Source organism: Leptopilina heterotoma, unplaced genomic scaffold (assembly GCF_015476425.1).
Source record: "Leptopilina heterotoma isolate Lh14 unplaced genomic scaffold, ASM1547642v1 Lhet_368, whole genome shotgun sequence".
NCBI classification, from domain to species: domain Eukaryota; kingdom Metazoa; phylum Arthropoda; class Insecta; order Hymenoptera; family Figitidae; genus Leptopilina; species Leptopilina heterotoma.
Window position 1 is genome coordinate 170,373 of NW_025111047.1, and position 11,657 is coordinate 182,029.

Sequence of the window (11,657 nt, forward strand, 5' to 3'; positions counted from 1 at the left end):
TGGCCTACTACAGGTGTAAACAAAAAAAATAAGAACATGGAAATAGATACGCAAACAGAAGACGACAATTCAATAATTGATGACGAAAATAAAAACGAAAATATGGAAATATATTCACAAACAGAAGAAAGTGATCATAAAATAATTAAAGATGAATTCAAAGTAATAAAGAATATAAAATTGACTACAGATACTAAAGAAGTACAATGGATAAGAGATATACCTCAAAATGAAAATGATGACGCGAATAAAATGCGATTAAAAAGAAACAAAATAGAAGAAACCGGACAGTTAATCATAAGACGAGAATTTGGACCGACAAGGATAAAAGAAATTTGGATCACGAAAGAAAAAACAGAAGAAGATGACAAAATAAAAATTAGTCTTTAGGTGACAAATCAGCAATTAACAGAATTTTTAGAAAAAGAAACTAGAGAAGAAAGATTAAGAATTATTTACGAAGATATAGATGAAAACAAAATATCAAGAATTCTTTGTAAAATATGGAAAGGCGGTGATAAGGAAATATATTTGATAAAGAAACACATTGAAAGAAATAGAAGAAAAATTATAGCAGAAGCACATAAAGGAATATTAGGAGGACACTATTCTAAGGATATTACAGTACAGAAGATAAGAAATATGACAAACTGGCCCAACATTACAAAAGATGTTGAAGACTTTATCAAAACATGTGATTTATGTCAACGATTAAAATAAATGGAAGCAATCAGAAATAGCACAATTAAACGAAATACCTTAAATAGATAATGATAACGCAAATGAAATACGATTAAAGAGATGTGAAGTAGTACAAAGAAAAGGATAGTTAATTTTACGACGAAAATTTGAACGTACAAGGATAAAAGAAATATTGATTACAAATATAGAAACAAAGAAGAAAACAAAGTATAAATAATATTATGACGAATCGGATAATTATGACGAAATGAACCAATAGGATAATAATATGACGACTCGGATATTTCAGTAGGACTGAATGATAAACTATGAATCAATAAAAAAAATATATAACGAAATGAATCAAAAAGGTATCAAGAATATTATGACGAATAGGACATTCCAATAGGACTATATGATGAAATATAAATGAATCAAGAAAACAAATATAACAAAATAGATCAACACGATATGAAGAATATTACGACGAATAGGATATTAATAAACAAAAGAAATAAATATGACGAAATGGACCAGCATTACAGTAAATGTTGAAGACTTTAAGGGTATGTGGAATCAGCCAACTTCAATTAATACATGTATTAATATTCCCACCAGTTTTCTAAAAAAATATTTAATAAATCTTGACAAAATATAAAAAAAATAATATTTTATTTATTGAGGCATTGATCTCTAATCCAATTAATACAAAAATTTGCTTTTAAATATTATTTTTCATTTAATAAAAAGTTTGATATTTTCTGAGAAAAAAAGACAATCAAATACAAATTAATATTAAAAAAAATGAATAAATTTATATTTTTCTATTCAAACTTTCATTTTTTTGACAATTTTCGAGAAAAAAAGACAATCGAATACAAATTGCCATTGAAAAAAATGAATGTTAACATAGAAAAATATAAATTTATTCATCTTTTTCAATATTAATTTGTATTTGATTGTCTTTTTTTCTCAAAAAATATCAAACTTTTTATTAAATGAAAAATAATATTTAAAAGCAAATTTTTGTATTAATTGGACTAGAGATCCATGCCTCAATAAATAAAATATTATTTTTCTTATATTTTGTCAAGATTTATTAAATATTTTTTTAGAAAACCGGTGGGAATATTAATACATGTATTAATTGAAGTTGGCTGATTCCACATACCCTTAACGGAAGATGCGAATTATATGTCTACACGATTTAAAGAAGATAAAGAAGAGTAAAGACAATTTGAGAAGAAACGAACGATGACAAAGCAAACCATACATTTTACAAACGAAAACTGAATACGTACCGATTGACAAGACAGACTTAGAAAAATGTAGCACTATAGAAGAATATAAAGTTGTAAGAGAAACGAATCGAGCTATTTAATATATCAAACAGAAAATTGTGACGCGGATTTAATAAAAATGTTTAACGAAAATTGGCTAAAATCTCCATTATTACTCAGCGATGAAACATTTGTGAAAAACAGCCATAGGTTATATACGTATATTTGTAAAAGAAATAGTTCTAGCTATAGAATGCGAAAAGAATAATTATAATGATAAGAAATTGTGAAATATAAATAGATACTTTAAGGAAACAATCAGAATAGAATTAGATTTCAAAAAAGACGATTTAAAATTTACTAATGATAAATTATCAAAATTACTAAGGTTTTTCAATGTAGCCAAAATGAAAGAAGCAGAAATTAGTAAGAAGTGAAATGATGCTAGAAGACTTAGAAAAATATGAAAGATTTGAGAGTTTGACAGAATAGTTTTTGACGAATTTAGAGTATATAGGATATGCAAGTATTGTACTTATAATCTTTAAAACAGAAATTATGCAGTGTACTTTAAATTTCATGAGATATTGTATTCAGAATTGTAACAGAAATTGTAACTTTAATAATACTGATCCAACTTAGAATGAAACTATTGAGAAAAATCTGTAACGATTAAATTTTGAATTACATTCGAAACCTCCTAGAAGGAAACCTGCATCGAATTTTTAAATAAATGTATTTATTTAAAAATCATCGATAATTTAAAGGGGGGAGGTGTCGACAGTATGAAGTATGAGTGTGTATTGTAAAGAGTGAGGACGAGTTCACAGTCCTTTAAAACTAAAGCATAAGCAGGTGTGGTCAGATTAATTAGTCGCTACTCAAAGTGATAGCACGTTTGTCTTCCAATAAGGCTCAGTGAAGAATTGGAAGGATTGATTATCTCCAAGTTTTTGTACTTTTACTTGTTAAATAAATAAAGTAGAGTTGGCTCTCAGTTGAGTAACCAACTCACCAAAAATAATAATATTAGTTGTTTCTTACGGCGACAACAATATTAACAAATAAAAAAATTATTTCAAAAAATACCAACAAAATTTTTTCTGAATTTTAAAAAAAATGTGTAAAAAAAAATGTTGTAGATATTTTTGAAAATCCTTGTGTAAGATTTTAGGTATTAATGACTGCAATAAACCTGCAAAATTTTAGGACAATCCATCAAACTTTGTCTGAGATAATTTGTACACAATCTTTGTGACACACACACACATACATCTGGACATTTGCTCAGAATTGAATATACATATGTTCTAGATGAAAATGAGTCCATATAACCTTCTTTTGAATAATTAAAAATCGTCACCAATGCAAAGCTTTCTCACGAGGAAGCAATATTCAAAAATATTCGAAGATAATTAAATCTTAAATAATTATTATAAAACAATTATACGAATTAGTTTTAAAAAAAATTTAATGCAATTTTTTTAAAATAGGATTGAATTTCTTAATAAATTTTTTGTATAATTTAAATTAACTGATTAATTATTTAATGAATTTTAATTAAAAATTTTGAATATAAATGTTTTCTCCAAAATGTTAAAAATAATTCTAAAATATTATTTTCGTATGTATTTGGATTTCTGGAAATATGTAATTATAAATACTGAAAATATTGCATTTTAAAAAATTGGTTGCTAATTTTTATTAATTTTAAAGATTTGTTTATAAGTCGAAAAAAGTCCCAATTTTCTTACTTTACTTAAAAAAAAATTTTTTATTGACATTTCCCTGACTTTACTGAAAAAGTTTTGTTTCCCTGACTATGATGTTAATATAACAATATAATAATTAAAAAAATAAAGTGTTTATTTAAATTATAGTGTTTATTCATTATTTTAATCGTTAATCATTTTCGCAATTTAGTGCTTTGAAATATGTTCAAAAATGAGCTTTATTACTTTTTAAAATGCAGGAGTAACATTAAAGAAAATATTTGTATATTTTTTTTTTGAATTTTCCCAGAATTTTTCACGAAACAATTATCAACTCATTAATAAGTTCCTTCACTAAACGTGAAGTTGAAACCTACCATATCGACCAAGTTTCAAATTCTAGAAGTACCGGTATCTAAACCTAGACGTCACCGCCAAATCAATAAATAATTGAAAAATAAATTTAAAGCTATGAAAAAATGTGAGACTAACTCTGCTGGGGCTCGAAACCCAGAACCTATCAATTGCCGGTTGATTGCACTTCTACTGAGCTACAGAGGTCCACCTCCAACAAATTTTCATAGCCTTATCGACTCAATAGTCAAGATGGTTCGTATTCTTCTGCATATTAATTTTGAATTTTCCCAGAATTTTTCACGAAACAATTATCAACTCATTAATAAGTTCCTTCACTAAACGTGAAGCTGAAACCTACCATATCGACCAAGTTTCAAATTCTAGAAGTACCGGTATCTAAACCTAGACGTCACCGCCAAATCAATAAATAATTGAAAAATAAATTTAAAGCTATGAAAAAATGTGAGACTAACTCTGCTGGGGCTCGAAACCCAGAACCTATCAATTGCCGGTTGATTGCTCTTCTACTGAGCTACAGAGGTCCACCTCCAACAAATTTTCATAGCCTTATCGACTCAATAGTCAAGATGGTTCGCATTCTTCTGCATATTAATTTTGAATTTTCCCAGAATTTTTCACGAAACAATTATCAACTCATTAATAAGTTCCTTCACTAAACGTGAAGCTGAAACCTACCATATCGACCAAGTTTCAAATTCTAGAAGTACTGGTATCTAAACCTAGACGTCACCGCCAAATCAATAAATAATTGAAAAATAAATTTAAAGCTATGAAAAAATGTGAGACTAACTCTGCTGGGGCTCGAAACCCAGGACCTATCAATTGCCGGTTGATTGCTCTTCCACTGAGCTACAGAGGTCCACCTCCAACAAATTTGTATATTTTTCAAATGTGCATTGTCCACGTGGATAAGTGTAAAGGGGGAGGGGTTTTCCAAATGTTCACGATTGTCCACCACCGGAGGCGGGGGGGGGTCAGAAATTGGTGAAAAATTGTCCATTTGGTTAATGGAATACCGATAAAATGAATACCCCTCACTCTTACCTCGATCTTCCTCTCTTTCACTCCTTAATCTATCTATGAGTGAGAAAAGAACAATAATTAGCCAATAAGGAAATAAGACTCCCTTTTCGTATTTTGGCTTGAAAGTGAAATTCCCCACTGTTCCTTTCACTTCCAATTTCTGTTCCTCTCTTTCTACCTAACACGGAGATTGGAGAAAACATTATGCTCTTCTGTAAACTAAAGAAATAGGCGTTACTATCTTACTACCTATTCGTCTCTCTTTCCTTCCTACACTAAACTAAAAGGAGAGACAATACCTCCCTCTCTTTCTCTTTATCATGCTTTCTCTCTATTACTGTGACAGACAGAATGAGTATGAAGATTAATATAGTTAATTGTCATGTACATAGCTTCGATAGTGTAGTGGTTAGAGTGTTGGGCTAGAAATCCGTAGGTCGTAGGTTCGATTCCCCGCAGTGTCAAATTTTATTTATTAGTTATAGGTCTGCGTTTATTCTGTGTCGTAAAGAAAAACTTGATTAAAAGTTGAAAGTTGAGGATTATTACATGCTTGTAAATACAAATTAATTTTTTTTACATTCTCATCACATGAGAAAGTATTAGTTTTGTTTTAATATATTAACATTGAATTTAAATAAATTTCTCATTTGTTTCGTTAAATAAACTTTTCTAACTAGTTTCTAGACAGAAATTACGAATTACTATTCTATTTAGCAAAACAATCCCAGGCGGAAAAGTCGGAGTTTACAACCGGCTGGGATCCGCGCCCGTACAGACCGCAAGTACCGACGGTCTGTACCGATTCGGATCTGAAAAAGCAACCGGCGCGGTACAGATTATGCTCTGACTGTCGGAACCGTCTTCCCACTATTGTCAGTATTGGCTCGGTACTGGATTTCTTCCGCCGGCGGATCTTATTCTTCTGCGGCGTCGGAAGAATGACGTATATGTTGAGTCTGTACTGGCTCGGTACTGGGGCGGATCCGACTGCGGATCTCGTCATTTATTGTCACATTATAAATTAAATAATTATTACAAGTAATTGCATTATTTTAGAAAATAATTATTAATAAATGAATCTAATCAATATATTAAGTAATTATTTATTGAGACTTTTTTAAAAATTAAATAATTAGAAAAATTCGTTATTAATTATATTATATATTATTAATTAATAATATCTCAATAATAATTGAATAATAGTTTCTAAATATAATAATATTGAAGGTAATGATATTAATAATTTTAATTAATATCTCAATAATAATAAATTTATTGTTATTGATATATTATTAATTTATATTAATATTGATAATTTATTATTAATTCTCAATAATAATAATGTTAATTAATAATATATAAAATTAGTTAATAATATATTAATAATAATAAATTTATTATTATTGAGATATTAATTAAAATTATTAATATTATTACGTTCAATATTATTATATTGAAAAACAGTTATTCAATATATGTATTATATAATAATAAAAATATAACAAGTTTCTTTTTTAACGAAATATTGAAATAGTCCTAAATATACATTCAATAAAGTATTGAAAATATAGCGGTATCATTGACGCGTAGTAATTCTGCAAGTTTTATTTGAGCTAGTGACACTTGAGAGTATTTAAGATTTGAGAGTCCCATGCGAGTGTAGCATAGTGGTTAGCGTGCGAGATTTCGGTGCGTAAAAATTCGGTTAGGCGTATGTTCGTACCCCCAAGCGTCAGGATATGTCAAATGTCTATGTAATAAAAAATTGCGTTTAAGTGTATAAAAAAATGTGTAAAGTGAACTGTCAATGAATTGTCATTAGTATTTATCTTTTGTAATTAATTATTATTTTTTGTATTGATATTTGTTGAAATTATCATTTGGATCCGACCCGGTTGTCAGTCGGTAGAATGCCAGCGCTCAGCTGGCTATTAAATGAAAAGTCCGCGGTCGGTAGACTGACAGATCCCAGCCGATTGAATTATACACGAAACGGCTTCTCCCGGTCGGTCAGCGGGCTGTAGAATGCCAGTTCCGAGCCGGTTGCCAGCGCGCTCCTGGCATAGTCACTATTCGGTAGAACGCCCGTTCACATTCGGGCCGGTTGGAAATTTCCGCCTGGGATGTTGCGCCAATCTTGACATAACTATCTCGCACATAAAGGATACAAACGTTACATTTCGGTCTAGCCTCTAAATTGGCAAGATATACCGGGCCAGTATAGCAACTAGACAAATTAGACGGGAACTGCGTAGCGCCATTATAATTTTCTGCACGGGCAGTGTTATCAATAATAAATTATACTTAAGACGGGAATAAGACGAATTTTAATATTTAAGAAATAAAACTTAAAACAATCAAGTGACCGAATTTACCCTGGAAAATTGTGATTTTGAAATTTTGTATACACTACCGTCCAAAATTGTGCGAACGCTAACATCTCGAGCTATTAAGAAACACACTCGCACAGAAACAGTGATAACTCGGTTAAAAATGAAGCTAGATGCTTTTTTTAAATTGCATTGGAAAGCTTATTAAATTTCCAATGAAATGCTACTATTTTAAGTCGTATTGCATAAATAGGAAGCGAGATATCATGTTATGATATTCCTTGTAACCTAAGCTTTAAATAGAGACCAAGAACAGCAAAAAATATTTAAGGGTTCCGGAGATATTACAAAAAGAGTCGGACCGTGCGAAGCAGAATTTTCAATCATCGATTTCTCTAATTCGCCGTTGAGTCAATTGCGTGTCTGTGAAAAAAGTGTCGAAAATTAATTTTACCAAGTACATTCTTACTGGGATCCATTTTTTAATTTAATTTATTATATATTGATATTTAGAAAGTGGATTCCAGTAAGAATGTACTTGGTAAAATTAATTTTCGACACTTTTTTCACAGACACGCAATTGACTCAACGGCGATTTAGAGAAATTGACGATTAAAAATTCTGCTTCGCACGGTCCGACTCTTTTTGTAATATCTCGGGAACCCGTAAATATTTTTTACTGTTCTTGGTCTCTATTTAAAGCTTAGGTTACAAGAAATAGTCTGTGAAAGTAACAATTTTTTTCATCAACTTTTCTAAATTTTGCCAGAAGTCAAAGTTAGGGTAAGAAATTCCAAAAAAAATAGAATTATTTTTTTGTCGTCATAACATGATATCTCGCTTCCTATTTATGCAATACGACTTAAAATAGTCACCCGAAGGTGTCAATCACACATATGTGAGTAGTTTAAAGATGATTTAGGAAGTGTGCGCTTTAAGGATTAATCGATATAATGTTATATTTTACAAAACTAAAAGATAAAATAAATCGAATAAAACATGAAAAGATAAGAATTAAAGAAAATAAAAATATAAGATTAGGAAAACAAGAATTTTACCCAAAGAGAGCCCTTCGGTGATGAACTACTGCACTTAGGGAGATGCTTCCTCTTCTCGATGTTGGTGACCTGACACGTGAATGTGTGCCAATTGCATTCTCAATATCGGTAGACAAGTTATTAGAAAGATTGTGAGTATAACCAGCAGAATTGATCTGCTGAGCAGCACCATATTTCCTTTCGTTGCTGCAAATTATTGTATAATAAAAATATCCGATCAATTACCTCTCTCGTAGAAACTTATTATAACTACCAAGTTAATTCGCTGGAAAAGTGATTGATGTGTATTTCGTAGATTGCAATTCAGTTGAAACTTTCAATGAAAAGTTTGTATATATTGAAGAAACTTACGAAAGTTTAATATATTGTATAAATACAGATGCAAGTACTTACGGGACAAGTGTGTTATTCGTCATTTCACTTTTGTATTCTGAGTTGAATTCTCTTGTAGAATGAACCTAATTATGGACACTTGAGTTTAGAGAAAGACAGACAGAAAAGAAGAGAAAAAGAATTGTAGAAAGAAAACGAAGAAAATATACAGAGGGATAGAGAAAGAAACCGCAAAAGAAACCTGGATAACATTTTAAAGTTTTCCGCATGAAACGAACGTCGTGCAACAATCCTTTCCGTTTATTCCACGACAATGCATCAAACTTTTCAGTTAGTCGAAGTCAACCTCGGTATTTGTTCGGTTGCTCTTTCCATCAGCTCTTTCCCTTCCCCGCCTTTATTTCTTCGCCCTTTCACAAAACTTGGAAAATTTATTTCCGGAAAATTTGGTTCCTTTGAATTTTCAGTTGTACGTCAACCAATTGCATAATTTATTATGCATTTTCTAGGTGTATCACTTTTGGGAAACAATTTAAACAATTATAATTTATCAATTTAAACCAATTTTAAATTTATATGTGACGCTCCACGAGAAAAGGGACCTTATGACAAGAGTAAATAAGGTCTCTTTTCTCGTGGAGCGTCACATATTACACAGTGCAACAGAATTTCACTTTTTTATTATTTCTGGGATCGCATAGGGTGATTTTGATAGGTTTTTTGATGCTGAATGCGAATCCGTAATCAGAATTGTTCCATGACCCTAGGTTTTCGATAAATTTGACCTTGAAAATTGAAAAATGGACGTTTTTGGGATACTTTTTGGATTTTTATCAGGGTACAAAAATTTTTTCTAGTGTTTTCATGATATGAGTACGAAAGCTCACATCATCCTCAACAATCTCCAATTTGAACATTTTAAAAATATTTTTTTTTCGATGAGTTATCTTTGTTTTTGTTAAATTATTGTTAAAGAATTTGAAATGATAAACAAAAAAGCAATGGTTCATTTATTTTTGATTTTCCTAAGAATGTAATAGTTTCTTTAATGAATCATTGGTTTCTGCTTGAGATTTAATGGGTTAATATTAATAATAGTAATATTATGATAATATTTTTCTCACTGTTATCCCATTTGACGTTACGATGCGAACTTCAAACAAGGATAGCTCATTGAAAAATAGATATTTTTAAAATGTCAAGATTGGAGATTGTTGAGAAGAATAGCTTTCATACGAATATCATGCAAACACTAGAAAAAATTTTTGTACCCTGATAAAAAACAAAAAAATACCTGAAGAACGGCATTTTTGCTAATTTTACGATGCGACGCGAACATCAAACAAAGATAACTCATCGAAAAATAGATATTTTTAAAAGGTCCAAATTGGAAATTGTTAAGGGGAATATGGGCTTTCGTACGCATATAATGAAAACCCTAGGAAAAATTTGTATATATATACAACCCTGATAAAAAACCAAACTCTCTAAATCTGAATATGTGAAAATTCACATATTTGTACGTTATAAGTTGTCTTCTCGATCAATAAGTGCATATACACTTATAATAAGTGAAATTTCACTCAGAATTAGTGAAAAATTCACTTATTTATAAGTGTATATGCACTTATTGATCGAGAGGACGACTTATAACGTACAATAAGTGAAATTTCACATATTCAGATTTAGAGAGAAAAGTACCCAAAAAACGGCCTTTTTTCAATTTTCAAGGTCAAATTTCTCAAAAATCTAGGGTGATGGACCAATTCTGATTACGGATTCGTGTTCGGCATCAAAAAACCTATAAGAATCACCCTATGTAATCCCAGAAATAAAAATGCTGTTGCACTGTGTTATGATTCCAAATTCATATTATAACTTTATATAATTAATCCCAAAGATAATAATAATTAATAATTATTTTTCGATAACAAACTTCTTGTCACGATGCGATGGTAGAAAAATATCTGACTTCAGTTGATCGATTTCTCCACTGTTTGTAATATTCACTACATAGTGATTCAAGAATGACTATCGCAGTTTCTATATTACCTATGTTGTGCTGACAAAAGAGAATGTTTATCTATATATTTCTTGTAGTGAAATAATTGAAAGTTGTATTATAAATATGCGAGTGAGACACAAAGAGTTTGAACACACAATCCTTTAATTACTTAAGAATTAGCGAGAGAACGTGGTATTTGACAAAATATTTATTCTCAAATGACGCGAAACAGTTAAAAATATGTGCTAGAACGCATTTCTATAACTAGACTAAAAATTTTTTATAATAAATGCATTCATGCGGAAAAATGATTTAAAAATTTAGTTCACATCTGCTAATAAGCGTACAAATTATATAGGTGCAGTCGTTAATGATTGGAACAATCATTCAAGTTACTGATCCATCTAACTTCATTTACAAAATAAATTTTCAAGTTGATAGACATGAGACAAAAAGAATTAAAAAACACTAATCACTGGTTTTTAATAGATAGCAAAATTTGGCATTATTAATTAAAAAAATATTTGCAATATTTGCAAAGGCTATAATTCTGAAAATGTACAATTTCATAATAATAATAAATATAATAAAAAATTGCATTCATGGATGCAATTAGATTAGTTTTATTTGATTCGCGAGTTTTTCTATTAAAAATATACGATAATATATCGCTCACGTAATCTAAAATAAAATTACACTGCTTAAAAAATAATAATTTGCATATTTTAATACCAAATATATTCAGTTTAATTAAAATATAAATGTAGTTAAAGTATTTGATTTGATGGTTATTTGCGTTAATTTTTTTAAAATAATGTAGGTAAATACTAAAAAAAGAAAAACTTGCACATTTC

The 11,657-nt window shown here is 29.7% G+C and overlaps 1 protein-coding gene and 1 non-coding gene across 2 annotated transcripts in view; both read right to left on the reverse strand.

Moving 5' to 3' along the window:
• Positions 1 to 10,994, reverse strand: part of LOC122505742 — a 169,378-nt gene extending 158,384 nt beyond the window's left edge. The window contains exons 1-4 of the mRNA XM_043617553.1: positions 10,735 to 10,994; positions 9,049 to 9,315; positions 8,859 to 8,923; positions 8,466 to 8,651 (exon numbers count right to left, since the gene is read on the reverse strand). Coding sequence (XP_043473488.1) covers positions 8,466 to 8,651; positions 8,859 to 8,881 — 209 coding nt within the window. The 5' untranslated portion in view covers positions 8,882 to 8,923; positions 9,049 to 9,315; positions 10,735 to 10,994. The remainder of the gene's footprint in view (positions 1 to 8,465; positions 8,652 to 8,858; positions 8,924 to 9,048; positions 9,316 to 10,734) is intronic.
• Trnaa-ggc lies at positions 4,838 to 4,911 on the reverse strand. The gene has a single exon. It is a non-coding gene; the product is annotated as a tRNA-Ala (tRNA).
• Positions 10,995 to 11,657: the final 663 nt, after the last annotated feature.